General features: G+C 50.9%; 1 protein-coding gene across 1 annotated transcript in view; it reads left to right on the top strand.

Moving 5' to 3' along the window:
- The window catches only part of Atp2a3 (ATPase sarcoplasmic/endoplasmic reticulum Ca2+ transporting 3), a 31,313-nt gene extending 16,574 nt beyond the window's left edge, over positions 1-14,739 (top strand). The window contains exons 13-21 of the mRNA XM_051180064.1: positions 1,278-1,496; positions 1,594-1,929; positions 3,070-3,290; positions 3,999-4,201; positions 4,816-4,901; positions 8,835-8,968; positions 9,368-9,485; positions 10,200-10,317; positions 13,280-14,739. Coding sequence (XP_051036021.1) covers positions 1,278-1,496; positions 1,594-1,929; positions 3,070-3,290; positions 3,999-4,201; positions 4,816-4,901; positions 8,835-8,968; positions 9,368-9,485; positions 10,200-10,317; positions 13,280-13,299 — 1,455 coding nt within the window. The 3' untranslated portion in view covers positions 13,300-14,739. The remainder of the gene's footprint in view (positions 1-1,277; positions 1,497-1,593; positions 1,930-3,069; positions 3,291-3,998; positions 4,202-4,815; positions 4,902-8,834; positions 8,969-9,367; positions 9,486-10,199; positions 10,318-13,279) is intronic.
- Positions 14,740-18,606: the final 3,867 nt, after the last annotated feature.

The following is an 18,606-nucleotide window of genomic DNA, read 5'->3' as shown; positions in this document are numbered from 1 at the left end:
AACTCAGTTGGTAGAACATTTGCCCGGAGTGCAAGAGGCCATAAGTGTGCTCCCTAGAATGACATAAACCAGGTATAGTGCATATGCTTAGAATCTCAGCACTTGAGGAAGAAGAGATAGGAGGGTCTGCTATATAAGCAAGTTTGAGTTCATGAGTTTGGGCTACATGAGACCCTACCTCAAAGAGAGAGGGGGGAAGAGAAAGAGAGAGCAGATGAACAAACCCCCAAACAAATAAAAGCCCTTACACTGCAGTTACGGGGAGGCCCAGGGAGCCATGAGGTCCATTGTCAAATGATGGCTCTGGAGTGTGGGTGGTCACCATATATTAGGGAACTGAGAGCAGCAGCCAGTGGCTAGGAGACCATGGTCCCTAGTTCTCTGGTCTGCAGGTTGCTGCCTTGCCACAGGCCTTGGGGGGGGTCATCAGTGCTCCTCTGCAGTCTCGGGCACCCCATAGGAATGACAAAGTTGGGCTAAGAAGCTCTCAGAAGCCCTTCTGTCTCTGATCGCTGGTGGTAATGTGGTTGGTGCTCCTAGTTTTTGGAAGCTGAAACCTGAGAAGGGAAAGCAGCAGCTCCCATCTCAGCTCTCCAGGGCTGCTCTTAAACCCAACAGAAGAATCCCATCCCTAGCTTCATCCTACAGTGGAGGTCTTAGTGCCTGTGAAATGACGGGGCTTCTGTCCTGGGAACCCTGGCTGCTTAGAGAAGGTAGCCCCTGGGTTTTTAGGCTGAGGGAGGGAGGAAGAGGCCACTCACTGTTGGGCTAGCCAGAAACCAATCCCAGGCCCAGCTGAGACTGATGAAACCGAGGAGTCAGCCACCCCTCCCCCAAAAGCCTCCTTGCCAGCATCGTTCATGCCACACTGCATGCCTGTCTTTCTCGTGCCCTGGTGGGGCTCAGTATGTCTATCTGCTGTGGAGCCCTTATGAAGTGGGAATTCCGTGGCACCAGGCAAGCAGGGAGGGACACATGTTCCCACGGGAGATGCGGATTCCAATCAGACCTCCAAATGTTGCAGCAAGCCTTCTCTGTTGTGGGCTGGTAGAGGCAGGGGCCACCCAGTGGGTGGCTGTGACCTCACCTGCCTTTAGGTTTCCTCACAGTGAGGCCCACCAGGTTCCCCCTTTGAGCTTACAAAGAATGATTCTTCCTTTCTGTGTGAGCTCTTGGTTGGCCTTTCTCCATAATGGCTTGCAGTTTCCTCTATTGAGCAGCAAGGAAGGCCAGCGTCCTGGCTGGTGGAGTTGGCTCTTCTCCCCTTCCCTCTACAGGGAGCTCCCGAGAGTGTAATTGAGCGCTGTAGCTCAGTCCGAGTGGGTAGCCGAACAGCACCCCTGAACACCACCTCCAGAGAACATATTCTGGCCAAGATCCGGGATTGGGGCTCGGGCTCTGACACGTTGCGATGCTTAGCACTGGCCACCAGAGACACACCCCCAAGGAAGGAGGACATGAAATTGGATGACTGCAGCCAGTTTGTACAGTACGAGGTGGGTGCTGAGAGCCAAGTTCTTCCTGCAGTGGCTGGGCACCCACCAGGTCAAAGATAGACTCAGGCTGTGCTTGCCTCTGCCCCCCTCCTCACAGACAGACCTGACCTTCGTGGGCTGTGTGGGCATGTTAGACCCACCGAGGCCAGAGGTGGCTGCCTGTATCACTCGCTGCTCCCGGGCGGGCATTCGAGTCGTCATGATCACAGGAGACAACAAAGGCACAGCTGTGGCCATCTGCCGTCGACTTGGCATATTTGGGGACACGGAAGATGTGTTGGGCAAGGCCTACACTGGCCGTGAATTTGATGACCTCAGCCCAGAGCAGCAGCGTCACGCTTGCCGCACCGCCCGCTGCTTTGCCCGTGTGGAACCGGCACATAAGTCTCGAATCGTGGAGAACCTGCAGTCCTTTAATGAGATCACTGCCATGGTGAGGCTACAGGGTGGAGGGCGGAGGGTAGCGCCTGGAAGCTGCTTTAAATGATTACAGCTATAACCTAGTGCTTGCCCTCATCTTTGACTTTTGCACTGACCTTGATCTCCAACTTGCTTCGTTAATCACATGCTTTACCTTTGAGGTTAATCCCAGCTCCTTGACCCTCTTATTATCTACATTAAGCTTAATCCTAATATGCATTTAAGTCTTGACCTGGTCCAGAACTGACCTGGTCCAGAAACACGTTAACTGTGTTTCCCTGACACTGTTCAGTGTTCAACTTTATGCTGATTTCAATTTCAGCATGCTCTCCAATCCTGACCTTGCAACTCCACACTTGACTATGATATCACTGATCATGAGGACAATAGCCTTGACTCTGACTCTACTTTAATTTGTATTGTTTAACTCTAGCCTGAGTCCTGCCTAGATCCTGTCCTTCGCCTGTGACTGTAGTATGCACCCGGCCATTGTCTTGGGCTGCAACCATGACTTTGTCTCTGAATTAACTTCAGCTTTGCCCCTCATCTCGGTTTGATGGTCTACTCCACATCCAACCTGAAGTTCACACCATTCCTCAGTGCTGGTCCACCTCATCCTTATCCCTGCCTCATCATCTTCTCTGGACCTAGGCTTGGTCTCGTCTGATGTCATCTGAGCCCACTTTCCTTGCCTTCTCTAATCTCATTTTCAAACCAGTTTATAAGATCATGCTTACTTTTCCTCCCTCCCTCCCTCCCTCCCTCCCTCCCTCCCTCCCTCCCTCCCTCCCTTCATGTTGTGTGTGTATACGTGGGTGGGGAGGGGTGGGAGTGCTATTACAGGGGATAGAACTCAGGGCCCTCACTCCTGACCTTTTTTCACAGGGGATAGAACTCAGGGCCACATCTCCTGACCTTTTTTCACCTTCGTTTAAAGACAGGTTTCAATAAGTTACCAAGGCTGGTCTTGGACTTGTGATCTTCCTGCTTCTGTTTTATGAGTGGCTGGGTCCACAGGCTGGCTCTCTAAGCTCATTTTTTACTCTACCATTTCTTCTGTCTGTCTAAGTACTTGGGGCCAACAGTAGAATTGCTTGGGATAAGAGGAAATAGACAAGTTTCTCAGCTGTGTCCTACCTGGCCTGGTCCACAGACTGGCGATGGGGTGAATGATGCACCAGCCCTGAAGAAGGCAGAGATTGGCATCGCCATGGGCTCAGGCACCGCTGTGGCCAAGTCAGCCGCAGAGATGGTACTGTCTGATGACAACTTTGCCTCCATTGTGGCTGCAGTAGAGGAGGGCCGGGCCATCTACAACAACATGAAGCAATTCATCCGCTACCTCATCTCCTCCAATGTTGGCGAGGTCGTCTGGTGAGGTTCCATACTCTTTCCTCCAAAGCCCCTGTACCAAACAACTTTATGTCCCTGAGCAGGCTACCCCCAGACTGTGATGCACTCTAGCATCCTCTACCATCCTCCAGCCTTGGTCTTTCCTCTTCATCACTTCTCAATCTTGGGACCCATAAGACTGGAGAAGCAGCTTCTTCACGGGGCAACAGGGTGCTACATGTATGCATGAATTAATCTGTGTGTGTGTGTGTATGTGTGTGTGTGTGTGGTGTGGTGTGTTCAGGTGAGAGGTCTATGCTTAGGCGTGCATGTGTGTCTTACGCATCGTTGGGTATAAACACAAATAGAATGTAGACCCAAGTGTGCTTATGTTCGCATTTCTGTTTGCATGGGAGAGATGGCTGTTAGATGCTGTGAGGTCGTGTGTACTCAATGCATGTAGACTCTGCACTTTTGTATTATGAGGCCAGCATGAGGGTGATTGTGTTTACATGTTTATGTGATTATGTGGCAGGTAGTAGGTGTTTGCACATGTCTGATGTTTGGGCATATGGTATGTGTACATACACCCAACTGTCTTTTGTTAGACATAAAGGGCAAACATAGCCGGTATACTCACACCCCTCCCTCCTGGGCTGCAGAGGAAGCTGCAGAGGGCCCCTCTTTCAAGCCTGGGGTGAGAGGTGGTAGCTGGCCTGCCCGGGCTAGAGCCCATGACTCTGGTTTTAGCATCTTCCTCACAGCAATTCTGGGCCTGCCTGAAGCCCTGATCCCTGTGCAACTGCTCTGGGTAAACCTGGTGACAGATGGCCTCCCTGCCACAGCACTTGGCTTCAACCCACCAGATCTGGACATCATGGAGAAGCTGCCTCGGAACCCCCGTGAGGCTCTCATCAGTGGCTGGCTTTTTTTTCGGTATTTGGCTATTGGAGGTGAGCAGGGATTTTATCCCTCAGGAGCATCCCAGGTTTGCAGACTGCAGATAGCGTAACTCAACCTGCTTCCGCTAACAGATCCTCTGGGCCTGTATGACTAAAAAGGCTAGGCACAGGGTATGCCTGGTCTATCAGTCTGCCTTATTTCCTTCAGGCTGGGCCTCTCACTAGCTTGGAGTGTGCCTTTTTTGGGGGGAGCCTGGGTAGGCTTGCTGGCCACAGCAAGCTTCAGTGATCCTCCCGTCTGTATCCTACAACCCTGTAGTGCTGGGATTACAGGCACACATGTCCACATCCAGCCTTTACGTGGGTGACAGGGATCCAAACTCAGATCTTCATGTCCACTGAGCCATCTCCCCAGCCCAGGGAGATTTGGGGTTTATTTTTATGAAAGTCTCAGGCCTGTTTTTATTAGCGCAGATTAGACCAGTCGCTATACCCCGGGGTGGGGCAGATGAGAGTGTCAGTCAGGGCCCACCCACAATGGGCACGGGTAGATGTTATTAGGCCATGGCTTATGGGGGGAGAGGAAAATTCAAGGGATGGTTGGGAAGCAGACATGGATGGCAAAAACCGCAGCTGCTTTGCTGTGTCTCTTCCTCTGCCCACAGTGTACGTAGGCCTGGCTACAGTGGCTGCCGCCACCTGGTGGTTCCTGTATGACGCCGAGGGACCTCAAGTCACCTTCTATCAGCTGGTGAGCGTGAAGAGGCCAGGCAGGGGACTTAGAGATTATATAGTTGAGGAAGTCCCAGAGAGAGACACAGTCTCCATGGCTGGCCTGCAGCTGTCCTTTCCCATCCCTGGGCATGAATACCCTCCTCCAGGAAGGGGCTTCATTTGCCCTGGAAGCCCATAGCCCACAGCTCAAGGAAACAATACACAGCGCAACGTGGAACCTTCTTAGCTCAGGAAATAAGCCAGACTCCCTCTCAGTTGCTGTCTGTCCTTCTGGCCCTTTCCTTGGAACAGACGTCACATAGCAGTGGACAAGGATAGCTGAGGGAGATGGGGCCCTTCCGTGATGGATGCCACCTGCATTATTGGAGAGGAGGTAGCCCCAGGACCATGCTCTGGCACCCAGCAGCCCTCAAGACCAGAGACAATCTCTTCTGGTTCACAAAGCATAGCCCAGCCTCCTTCAAAGGCTAATATCCCTCCCCTCTTGTCCTCAGCCAGGAACTGGCCATCCTTGATCACCTCAGCATCTCTGGCTGCCATGATAGCTTTGGACTAGAGTGTTGGACTGTACCTCCACCCATCACTGTATATACATTCATCCTTCAGACCAGTGGTTCTCAATCTTCCCAATGCTACAACCCCTTAATACTATTATTCCTCAATTTGTGGTAACCCACAGCCATAAAATTTCTTTTGTTGTTCCTCCATAACTATAATTTTGCTACTATTTTTCTTTGTTGCTTGCTTTTTTTGAGACAGGGTTTCTCTGTGGCTTTGGAGACTGTCTTGGAACTAGCTCTGTAGACCAGGCTGGTCTCAAACTCACAGAGATCCACCTGCCTCTGGCTCCCAAGTGCTGGGATCAAAGGCGTGTGCTACCACCACCTGGCAATTTTGCTACTGTTTTAAGTCAAAACATAAATCTCTGATATGCAGATCGTCTTAGGTGACCCCTTTGAAAGAGTTGTTTGTTCAACCCGAGGGTCTTGACCCACAGGTTGAGAACCACTGCTTTAGATCAAGGACTCTCAGACTTCTAGGGATTCCCTTCCTCTATCCTGAGATCCTACCCCATAAACACTGTTTACCTCCTCTGCAGTTTTCATAGATAGGCCCCAGGCAAACCGTAAGTCCCACACCAAGGCTGTCTCCTTTCACAACGATCTCTCTCCTCTATCTCATCTCAGATCCGCAGTCTGCCTGGTCACTCAAGCTGACACCTAGGAGTCACATTAGACATCTCCTCAAACCCCAGTCAGCCTGATGTTTTCTTTTCAACTGTCCTTAGTTCATTCCTCTTCTCATTCAGCTACTTAGGAAATGGGGACTCCTGCTCAGTGTGGGAGGCGCTTCAGTGGGAGGCGTAGGCAGAATTTTAGGCTAGAGTCACTGGTGTCTCTCTCCCTCACTGTGTTTCTGTTTCTTTCTGTGTCTCTGTCTCTCTCTCTCTCTCTCTGATATTCATGTTTGTGTGTGTGCGCATGTGTACATGTGTGCAGAGACCAGAGGTTGACATTGGATGTCTCTTTGATTACTTTCAACCTTACTACTATTATTTTTTTTCTTTTGAGACAAGGTCTTTCACTGAACCTGGAGATCATACATTGGTAGATTCAGCTGGCCACTAAGCTCTGGGATCTGCCTGCCTCTGCCACCTTTCCAGCATCAAGAGAGGGATCCTTGAGGAAGCTCCCAAAAGAGAACATTCTGATTCATGATTTTTTAAAAAATGTCTGCTTGTTTTCAATTTTTTTTTTCAGGTAGGGGAGGTTTTTGAGACAAGGTTTCTTTATGTCTCAGGTCCAGGCTGGCCTCGAACTCATAGAGACCTGCCTGTCTCTTTCTCCCAAATGCTGGGATTAAAGGTGTGTGTCACCACCACCTGGCATTGCTCATTTTTAATTTTATGTGTAGGAGTGTTTTGCTTGCTTGTATGTCTGTATACCACATGTGTCCCTCGTGCCTACATAAGTCAGATTCCTGGGATTGTAGGTACAGTTGTAAACTACCATGTGGATACTAAGACTTGGAACCTAGGATCTCTGAAGAGCAACAAGTGCTCTTAACCACCATGGTGTCCCTCCAGCTTCCTGTTTCATAACCTTTTTCTATTTGAAACCCCTTATCACTCAAGGAATTTTTACATGACCCCAAGTATATAGGTATTAAAATACATAACAAGTCAATTATTTATTAATAGTAAACCGTAGCCGGGCATTGATGGCACACATCTTTAATCCCAGCACTTGGGAGGCAGAGGCAGGCGAATCTCTGTGAGTTCGATCAAGCCCGGTCTACAGAGCAAGTTCCAGGACAGACTCCAAAGCAATGCAGAGAAATCCTGTCTCAAAAAAAAAAAAAAATAGTAAACCATAAAGAATTATATTTTAAAACAGTTCTGCCAGCTGGAACCTTAATCCCAGTACCCAGGAGGCAGAGACAAGTAGATTCCTGTGAGTTCAAGGTTAGTCTGGTCTACATAGCAAGCTGCAGGCCAACCAGAGATACATAGCAAGACCCTGCATCAAACAAAAACAGGAATGGGCTGGAGAGGTGGCTCAGCAGGTAAGAATAATGACTGTTCTTGCAGAGGCTGGGGTCGTAGTCTCAGCAAACAAGTAACAGTTCACAACTGTCCTAACTCCAGTGCCAGGGGATCTGACGGCCTCTGAGGGATCAGGCACTCATGGTGTACAGGCATGCATGCAGGCAAAACACCCATACACATAAAAATAAATAAATAAAAACATACATACACACATATATATCAGAACCAACAACAAAACCCATTTCTTTGGTATACATATAATTTCTCCATTGAAGGGAAATGTGAAGTGCACACTAACCAGTTGGAAGTACTCACTTTCTCTGCTTTTATATGGTCTAGGTAGTGTGTTTGCCTAACATGCATGACACTCCAGGTTTGGTTCACAGCACTCTGTAACCTGAGTGTGGGGTCACATGCATGTAATCAGCTTTTAGGAGAGGTCTTGCCAAGCCTTAGTGATCAATAGTTTTCCTCCTATGTGACAGCAGAGGCTCATGCACAGAGCCAACAGTGCTGTATTTACTGCTAGGTCAGGCCATCTATCCCTGGACAGACCTCTCTTGGAGGACTTATCTCTACAGCACAATGCCTTTTACTCAGCCCTGGCTTCAAAGATCTTCAGGTTCAGAGGAGACTTGTAAGAAATGGAATTATAAGCCAGGTGGTGGTGGCGCCCGCCTTTGATCCCAGCAGAGGCAGGCAGATCTCTGTGATTTCTAGGCCAGCCTGGTCTACACAGAGTGAGTTTCAGCACAGCCTCCAAAGCTACAGAGAAACCTGTCTCAGAAAAGAAAAAGAAGGAAAAGGAAGACAGGGAGTTATGCTTGGGAGAGCCAGGTGGGCTCAGCTGTGCTCATCCCCATGGTGTGGGAGAGAGCAAGTCGGTTCTCCCACTCAGTTTGGCATCTTTTGCAGGAGACTCTGAACAAGGCCAGTGAGCAGAAAGAGCTCCCAGGGCAGGGGCAGGGGCAGAGGACTTCCTTGTGGTGCTAACAGCTGGCTGATTACAGAGGGAGTGTGTTAAGGCTGAGCCCTGGCCATTCATTCTCTGCCATAAGCAGAGAGCAGGGAGTGAGGCAGGAATGGAGCCTTGCACAATGACACTGAAGGGGCACGTGTGGGTTTTGTCTACTTCTGAGGTCCGTTCTGTTTAAGCGTAATTGTGTTGGTTGATCTTGGCGAGCATTTGTGTATTTATGAGGTCTCTTTTGATCACCGCTCCAACCCCATGCCCTCCCAGTACCTTCCCCAGCCTAATGCCAGCTACTCTCATGATCCACAACCACCCACCCATCCTTTCAGTGCTGTGTTCCCTAGTGTCCAGAGTTGGGAAAGGTTTCCCTGTCCTCTGTGAGCACCTCAGTAACAGCTGGTCTCCTGGGCCCTTCGCCTTGTCCTCAGAGGAACTTCCTGAAGTGCTCTGAAGACAACCCACTCTTTGACGGCATCGACTGCGAGGTCTTTGAGTCTCGCTTCCCCACAACCATGGCCTTATCTGTGCTTGTGACCATTGAAATGTGCAACGCCCTCAACAGGTGAGCTGGGCAGAAGGATTCTGGGCTGGGGTTAAGGGTCAGAGGAGTCCAAGACAGACTGGGGTCTAAGGTCAAAAGGGAGCGGGATTGGGATCCAAGTAGATTGGAGATTGAGGTCTGTGGGTCATAGAGGCCCATGATGGGCTCTGAGAATCAATGGGGCCAGAACTGGGATTCGGGAGAGAAAGGCCTGGATAATGAAATGAAGGTCCAGGATTGAATCTGAGGGACAGAGAACCTGGGCCCAAACCCTGAGGTGGGCCTCTAAGGGTGAATGGGGCGTGCAGAAGAAATTATCCATGCTGACTCTGCGATCTAGGTAGAGAGGTGGTTGCTGAGGTGGGTGGGCCCACCGTGGCCTGACACCCTGTCCTGAGTGAGCCCCTGTGCCTTTGGTAGCGTCTCAGAGAACCAGTCACTGCTGCGCATGCCACCCTGGCTGAACCCTTGGCTGCTGGGGGCTGTAGTCATGTCCATGGCCCTGCACTTCCTCATCCTTCTGGTGCCTCCCCTGCCTGTGAGTTTCCCCATGCCTCCTCCTTCCTTAATTTCTTGGGTTACAGGCACCAAGTAGTCCTTGGACACTAGGGGGTCCCAACTGGTGCTGGGCCTTTCTGGGCCTCTCTAATGGAAGCCATCTGAAGGACAGGAAGGACAGCAGGGAAAGATGTGGCTAGCCATCATCCCCCAGATAGGTCCCCACCTTCAAGGGACAGAACATGTAAAACCTGACAGCAGAACCGGGATGTATCCCTGGTGCACAGAAGGACTTCGGGAGCACATTCCCCGTGGAGGGATGCTCCCTTAGCCCAGAGGCAGGAGGGAGGGCCTAGACCTACTCCAAATGACTTGACAGATTCTGATGACCCCTCCTGGAAGGCTTCACCCTCCCCGTGGAGTGGGGGGGGGGAGATGGGATGGGAGGGGGGATGGGGAGCATGAGAGGATGGGAGGGAGAGGGAACTGGGATCCATATGTAAAATAAGTAAAAAATAATTAATAAAAAGGAAATGTGAAACCCTCTTGCTGAGGGGACTGTCAGCCTGAGTGGAAGTCAAGGCCAGGGAAGGATTGGGTGAGCAAGGGATAGCATGTCCTTGGGGAGACCTAGTAGGCAAAGGTGTGACAGACAGGCTTCCACGGACATGTCCACAAAGAGCCCACTGGGGTCCCGGTGGGTGACGTAGATACACAGCTGGCAGCCTGTAACTGGGTCTCCCTGCTCCACCAGCTCATTTTCCAGGTGACCCCCTTGAGCGGTCGGCAGTGGGGGGTGGTGCTCCAGATGTCTCTGCCCGTCATCCTGCTCGATGAGGCCCTCAAGTATCTGTCCAGGAACCACGTGGATGGTAAGTGGGAGGACTAGCCCCTTGCACGTCCTCACCAGCTGCCTCCAGCCTGCCTCTACTTCCCCCACTCCCCAAGCTGCAGGGGATGCAAGATGCATGGTAGAAGAGCTATTTTTGGATCATGAAGTAGAGGACACAAGGGTCCTGATGGCTGTGACCCAAGGTGTTGCTGGGAGTTGTCCTGCACTGAAGGAGCCTTGAGTGGACCTATTGGGAACGCTGCTCCAGGCCAAGCTACCTCACTCTCCTCTCTTGCCATAAACCCCACACTGCACCCTACCCCTGCCGCCTTACGAGCATATGTGGGTAAGATGCCGAGGTAGTCCTGGCCTTGGCCTCTGACCTCCCTGTACTGGCCTGTCTTTATCCAGGTATTCTCAGGACAATTGTGCAGGCCTGGAGTGGGCAACCTCCAACCACTTCCAGGACCCCATACCACACCGGGTTGGCTTCTTGGTGTCACCTTATGGGTGGGAAAAAGGGGAGGGGCTGTCTTCATCCAGGAGGGATGGACAGTAGCAGGGTTGGGTGCAGATAAGAAAGCCAGACTTCTGTGGAGAGGTTGGGCCCAGCAACCAGCTAAGACTTGCTTTGGGCAGTTGGGACTTTGGGGGCCACTTCTAGCTGGAATGTGACCCCTGATCCAGGAAATAGTAGAGGCTATAAATAAATCCCATGCCTGTCATTCCATAAAGGTCCCCACACCCTGTTCTAAGCAAACCTACTGGGTACTGAAAACAATTGTCTTTTCAAAAGGGCCTCAATGAGCCTCTCCCTCCTCTCTAGAAGTCTGTACAGGGAATGGCTAGACTCACAGGGCCTGTGAGTGGGGCTGTGGGTGGCTGCACTGGGCCATTCCGCCCTCTCCATATATGGTTCTTTCAGGCTCACCCTGGGTGGACCTGGGAGAGGTCTCAAAGAAATGGGTCTGACACTAGAGCATCCGAATTCTGGCTCTGGCTGGGCAGTGGGGCACACTCCTTTAATCCCAGCACTCCCCAAACCACGTGTGCCAGCCAGACCACATCACCTGGACACAATAGCCACTGTCATTGTTCACCTGTACCCAAACTCAACTGGAGCATCACTTGAACAGGAGTTCAAGACCCATTTGGGCAATGTAATGAAAGCCTGTCTGTTCCTTAAAATATTTACACCATGTTTTATCTTGGTTTTCTCCGAAAGATTCTAAAGGGAGGCAGAGGCAGGTGATCTCTGAGTTCAAGGCCAACCACATTTACAGAGTGAGTTCTAGCACAGTCAGGATTACACAGAGAAACCTGTCTCCAAAAAGGAAAAAAGAGGAGGAGAGGGGGAAAAAAATTCTAGCTCTGGCCAGATAGCATAGGAGAGCCCCCAGGAAACCCCTCCCTCCATACTTAGCCCAACTACCCAAACTCACCTGTGAAGCCTGCCCCCAGACCCATGAGCATCTGGAAACTGTTTTGTCTTCCTTGAGAGGCATCTCTCATCCCTGATGACCACAGCAGCCAAGGAGTTCAGCGTGTTTTCTTGAGGAAATTTAAAAATGAAAAATGTCTCTCCATAGCTAAAATTTCTCATTCCCTTGGGGGAACCCTGTGTCTGGGATACAATTCCACACTGGATTCCTGGACCCAATGGGAGGGCGGGGGCTAGATGGGGAAGATTAGAGGGCCGCCCAGTTGGAGCTAAAGATAATTGCTAGAAGATTCTAGATTAGAGTAGATTTACATGGACAAAGTAGAATCTGGCAGGGCAGAGGCTAAGGCATCTATAATGGAGCTGGTACCTGGGGTGTGAAAAGGGACCCATAGGACACAGAAAGCCCAGACGTCAAGATAAAGTCCTGGTTGTTCTCAGGGAGTGGGGAACACAAAAGGTGTGTAAGCATGGGGGGGTGGCTATGACAGCTAGAAACATACTGAAGTGATGCTGGAATACTCGTGAAAGAGGTGCTAAGCGGGCCGGAGGAAGAAACCAAATCTTGGCCCAGGGTGAACTGGCCCCAAGCCATACCTTTACCAACCTTCTTGACCCCAAAATGGTGACTACTGTGGTCTCAGAGAAGTTTGATTTGAAAGCGAGTGACCACAAGTCTTCAGGAGGGACCTAGATGGGCACCTGTGGCTGCCCCTGGGGAGTGATGTGCTTGCTGGAAGTCCAGACTCTTGCCTTGAGCCGGCAGGCGGCCGCAATCCCTTGGGCCTCCTAAAGCTGGACAGGGCGGGGGTGAGAGAGGGGACCCTTTACGTTCCCAAGCCAGCTGAGTGGCCTTTTAGGGAAGTTTTACTGAGGCCTGATGCTTGTTGTTTCTCTGTGATTTACGAGGATGTGTCCTGGGGAGAATTGTGGATGTAGGGTCAGCCCTGGGACTGGGGGGTCCTCTCTCCACCCTTGGCTCTATTCAGGTGTGACTGAGTGGCTGTCAGGGGCATGTAGGCTGGGATGGAGAAGCTGAGAGAGAATGGATTTGGGAGAGTCCAAGGTACAAGGCGGACCCAGAATTCATCTAAAGACAGTGGAGCCACAGAAAGGGTGACGGGGCCAGGTTGGGGGTTTGTATGATGCCAGCAGCAGAAGGGAGGTAGTTAGGCAAGACAGACAGAGTGGGGCCTTAGTCCTTGTATGGGCTGCAAAGGTAAAGGTCAGCTTGAGCGTGTTCAGTTGAAATCAGACCATGTGGGATAGGGAGGAGGCAAGGCGGATCCCCTGCTTGTAGAACTAATAGTGATGGGGGCATTTTCCAAACAAAGAAATAGGAACGTTTTCTCTGGGAGTATTGCGGGACACAGAGCGCAGCCGGATTCCTGAGGCTGGGGCTCAAGCTCAGTGAGGCTAGGGATAGATCAGGTACAGAAGGTCCCTGGCCATGGAAAGTGGGGGCTGGCCCTGGGGAAGTGGAGGATAAGAGGCTGAAAGGGGCAGCCTGTGTATCTTACTCTTGGTCATAATATGATTTCTCATTTTTTTTTTCCTCCAGAAAAAAAGGACCCAAAGTAAGTTCTGGGATGAGAGAGGAGTCTCCAGTGTGGCCGTCAGACTGAGAGTGTCCACGCACTCCCCCAATCCCCTGCCACCACACTCATCCACCTGTCTACTGGACCCTGCTGGACATAACAGGCCTGAAACAAGATTGGCAACCTCTAGTCCCAACCCCAGGTCCCTGTCTCCATTTGCATCCCTCCCTACAGCTCTGGCCCAGAAAGTTGAGCCCAGGAGGGGCAGCTGAGAAGCCAGAGCTGGCCACAGAGCCACCACACATTCCCCCACAGCTCTACAACCTTTCCCCTGCTTGGAGGCTGGGTGTTTGCTCACTTGGTTTGCTTGGTAACTAGTGTCTCTGCCCCCGATGGAGGACTCATGAGGGCCTTCTTATGGACTCTGACCTCTTGCTTAGTTTGGGTCTGGAGCCTGATCGGCTATGGGAAGGAGGAGTCAGAGGGGACCATCTGGGCCCAGCTGTGATCACAGGAGGGGCAGCCCCTTCCACTTGGCTCTGCCTCCACCAAGTCCAATTCTGAGAGTGGGAGCCCGTGTCTGTTTATGTATGTGCTGGCTCCAGGGTTGAGGGATCACAGACAGATAGGAACACAAGGGTGGGGGACAGTATGGGTGAGATGATACGGGGGACAAGACACAGGACTCCGTTTCCCAGGAGACAACCTGGGCTGGCTAACGGGCTCATAACTATTCCTGCCTCTCAGCTCATGCTGACTCAGGGTGACCTCGTCTGCAAAGCAGAGGCCAGTTTTCCTGTCCCTGTCCCTGGTGCCTGAGACTCCAGACATCTCTGGGTCCATGTCAGCTTGTCCTGCCACCCAGCCTAATGTGAGGCCATGTCACTTGCTGCAGGGCTGGGTGATTCTAAATCTCTTGGACTCCCAGCATTACTCTTTGCCCTGCTCTTCCCACCGTACATCTTTGAATCAAAGAGACGTCTCTTGGATGGATGCTGTGTGAGGGACAGCATCCCCACTGAAAGAAAGCATCTCATGGGGATCGATCAGATGAACTGGTTTTGGTGTTGCTTGGGTTTTTGTTTTTATTTTTTTCCCCCTGTTGTTGTTCCTCTTAACTCTGCTGTCGATCCTTTGACAACAAACTAGCTAGGTGTCACAGAAAACAGAATGTGTGCCTGTCTGAGTGTCTTAGCTCTTCCTCGAGTGTGTACAATGTGATTATTTTATATGTAAATCAAGATTCACATCACTATCCTGACCTCCCAGCAACAAAAGCTTCACCCCCTCAGCCTGCCTTGCAGACAGATGAACTCCATCCATGTTTGGCAGCCTACTACTGCGCATCCTCCCTCCCCTCTGGCGGGTTCTGGAGGGGCCTTAGAGCGAAACAGGTTAGAGGGATGGCTTGGCCAGAACAGTGCCCTGTGCCCACCTGCTGATATGCTTTCTGGTAGAGAAATAAAAGTATGTGTCTGGGGGATTGGAGCTGTCAGCATCTTGTCTGAACTGTGGGCTCCTGTCTCTGTGCTACCAGGAACTCATCCTCCCAGAACTAGCAAAGTCAATGTCTTAAGATCCCCCACATTGCCAGAGTCCATCTCTTACTCGAAGATGGGGCTTTGAGAAACACTTTGAGAACCACACCTCAATAGCAGAAGTGGGGTAAGCCTGAGCCTTAATGGGCAGCCTGCTTACTGCTCTACTGATTGGCAGTTTAAGAACAATGCTCAACAGTTTAATCACATATTTTATGATTAACATGTCACCTCAACAGAAAAGGAGCCGGGGGTTGTATGAGACAGAGCTGGGCCTGGAGCCTGCATTTCAGGAGCCCTTGCACCTCAGGATCCCTGGCAAATGCCTGCCCTGGCAGTGCTCTGGTTCCTGTTACTCCCTGGACTTTCTTGCTTGCTATGTTTTTATCCCCCTGGGACTCCAGCAATCTCTCCCACCTGAAAGGTTTCTACCCCTTCCCCACAACTTCCCTCAGCTCCTACCACCTAGGGGTGTCTCTATAATGGTGCCTAATATGAACCAGCCTCTGCAGGCAGTCCTGGGAGGCTACTGTAGGAAGGGACTAGCCTTGTCTCTAAAGGGTCACCATGAAGGTTTAGCATCTATCCTTTAGCTGTCCTGGGATGGGAACCTGGATCCCCCAGCGCTGTTGCACAGGGAAGGAGGCAGGACTGACTGAATCACGTGCAGAGTCCATTGCAAAGTGAAAACCTGGAGCCCCCCAAATTACTCACTGAACCAGGCTAGGCTCCAGCCAGCAAGAACAAAGCAAATAAAAAAAAACCCAAGGTACTACTGGGATGGGAATAGAAACCAGTGGTACAGCAGTTTGAGGCCCTGGGAATAGGGAAGGAAGAAACCCAGAATTACACTGGCAAGTGCAGGGATTTTCTACACGTGGTTCCAGTGCCATTATCTAAGTCACACATCTGTGAAGCTAGTTGCGACAGGGGAGATAGCTTATACCCTGAGGAACGCTCAAGAATTTATTTCTCCAGCAGAATGGTTAGAATAGTCTTGGCTACCTCTGTAAGGCTTTCAAATATAAAACCCTGCACTCCTGTTTTAGGGTCTGAAACAAGCCCCACGATATGGGCAGGCCAAGGGCTGGGGCTTCAGCTAACAAACGAGGAACCCGTGAGAGGGCCTATCTTCTGGCTTTCATCATGAAACAAGGGTGTGAAGATGAGATAGACTAAGGGAATTGTCAGAAGAGGTATGTGTCTCCAGGGTCCCCAGCAACCTCTGGGTCATGGTGGCCTGGTTCATTTTGCCTCCGCCCCCACCAGGGCCTGCCCAAATCCAACTCTGTCCAGCACACAGCATGGAGTCTACAACCCAAGGCTGGGCAGCCAAGGTAAACAGAGAGGTTTCCTCACCTCACCCAGGAGGGAATTCCCAGGCAATCCCGCCATACTCCTCTCTGGCTCCAAGGTGACAGCTGCCAAGATGCCTCTGGGTCCCCTTGCTTCTCTGGAAACCAGGACTTCTGGCCTTCATGCTCTCCTGATCCCCCCTCCCCACTCTGTGAGGGGAGGGAGCAAGTTGGAGCTGTGTTATGAGACATAAAAGAGCAAAATAAAGACATAACAGAGCAGGGACTACAGACACCCAGAGATCTGAGCCCAAAAGTCTGGGGATACCTGTGATATGTCTGCACAACAAAAAAATCTTCAGCAGCAAAGGCACACATGACCACATACACACAGAACCACACAGATAGCTTATAACCATTGTGACAAGTCAGCCATGGTGGTGCACATCTGAAAATCTCAGCAGCAGGGAGGCTGGGGCAGGGGCATTTCAGGAAGGTCTGGACCAGCCTGGGCTACAAAGTGCAATCCTGTCTCAAATAAACAAAGAAATAATCATCGTGTTGGATGAAACAGACAAAATACAAAAGAACTCATCCTGTGTGCTTGCCTCTCCGTGGACTTCCACAAAAGGCAGGACAAATCTAGATGACCACAGATTAGTGATTGCTGGACAAAGGGTCAGGAGGAGCCAGAGGTGGTGGTGTACACAGTTGATTCCAGCACTGAGGAGGCAGAAGCAGGCAGATCTCTGAGTTTGAGGCTAGCCAGATCTACAGGGCAAATTCCAGAACAGCCAGGGCTGTACAGAGAAACCCTGTCTCAAAACATCAAAGTAGGAGGGGTCAAGAGAGACCTTTCTAGAAGGATGGATCCGAGAATAGTTACATGTATTTGTCAGAACTCATCAAACTGTCAAAAGTGGAAACAAAACAAAAATGAACTTCACCTCAACTTGGTTTGATTTAAAAAAAAAAAAAAAAGGAGCCAGAGGTGTAGCTTGGCTGGTAGAGTACTTGCCTGGCATGCACAATTCCATGGGTTTGAGCTCCATCTCCACATAAACTGGACTTAGTGGTACTTGTCCATAATCCCAGCAGTTTGGAAGTGGAGGCAAGGGGATCCAAAGTTCAGGTTCATTTCCACTTCGTGGCAAGTTCAAAGTCAGTCTGAGATGTAGGAAACTATATCTTAAGTAAATAAGAACCATAGAAAAGGTAAGTGGGCCTGTGCTGCCTTTGGCTACAGAGGAGCCAACACCCTGAGAACTGATGGTGAAATGAGTCTCTTGAGTGGGTGCTTAGTGTTGAGGAGAGGGACCTACGTCAGCCAGAAGCCCCTTACTACTGGACAGAAGAGGTCTGAGGAGAAAGACCCAAAAAGAATGGAGATGGACTAGCAGACCATAATGCCTTCAACACTGCTGGATAGGAGCCAGCCTGGTCATGGCCCACAGTGGGAGGGGAGAGGTCTGGAAATTTCAGACAATGAAGAAAAAAAGTCAGCCAGCCCTGGGGCCATGGCTGGTACCCAGCCTTCTCCATAGACCTCCCCTTGACGGTTAGGCAAGAGTTCTATCCAACAGCATTGGAGAGGCTGCTGAGTATTGGGGTGACTCCCTGAGGATACCATGGCAGGCCCATACTGTGGGAGTCAGACTGCCAGGGATAAGCCTTTGGTACCCTGAGCGGCTAAGAAGACAAATTGGAATCAATGCCACCCACCCTGTTGAGGACTCAAGCTGCCCTCCAGGCCTGGGCAGTGGCTCCAGGATGGGCACTGACCCCCTTCATACCCACAGAGTGCTAAATTTAGCTAAGCAGGGGAGGTTGTCCTGGGGCCGAGTCTTTGGCAGCAGGGCCATGTCTCCCTAGAAGGCCCGGCCCAGAACCAGAGCTGGCCACACATCCTTTGGGCTTATAAGGCAGGCCTGGCAGATCTCAAGTGCTGGAGTCTTTGGGTGGGACCTGGGCCAAGCCCTTAGACTTTGGGGAGCCTCTCTTCCAGCCACAAGCAAACTTGAGAACTTCTTGTTCCATGACCTTTGACCAGGTGTTCAACTTCCAGAGCCTCGGATTCTGCATCTGTATAATGGGTATTCTACTACTACTTTTACAGGGCCATAGTAAAGAGTAAGAGTAAAAGGCTGAACTCAATTGGGTGGAATTCTAACATCTGTTCTACCCACCTGTGCTTACAAAGCCTAGGGCCACAGGTGTGTGTCCCTAAGAGTGAACCAGTTCAAGAAACATCCATGGTGTGTGTGTGTGTGTGTGTGTGTGTGTGTGTGTGTGTGTGTGAGTGTGTGTGTGTGTGTGTGAGAGAGAGAGAGAGAGAGAGAGAGAGAGTGTGTGTGTGTGTGTGTGTGTGTGTGTGTAGGCCACAGGTCAACATCAAATGTCTTCTTCAATGGTTCTCCATCTTATTTTTTGAAATAGTGTTTTTCATTGAACCTAGAGCTCGGATGGCTGGCCAATGAGCTCTTGAGATCTGCCTGTCTCCACCAGTCCAGCACTGGG

Source organism: Phodopus roborovskii, unplaced genomic scaffold (assembly GCF_943737965.1).
Source record: "Phodopus roborovskii unplaced genomic scaffold, PHOROB, whole genome shotgun sequence".
Classification (NCBI taxonomy): Eukaryota; Metazoa; Chordata; class Mammalia; order Rodentia; family Cricetidae; genus Phodopus; species Phodopus roborovskii.
Note: the sequence above shows the minus strand (reverse complement) of the source record. Positions and strands in the feature narration are given on the sequence as shown.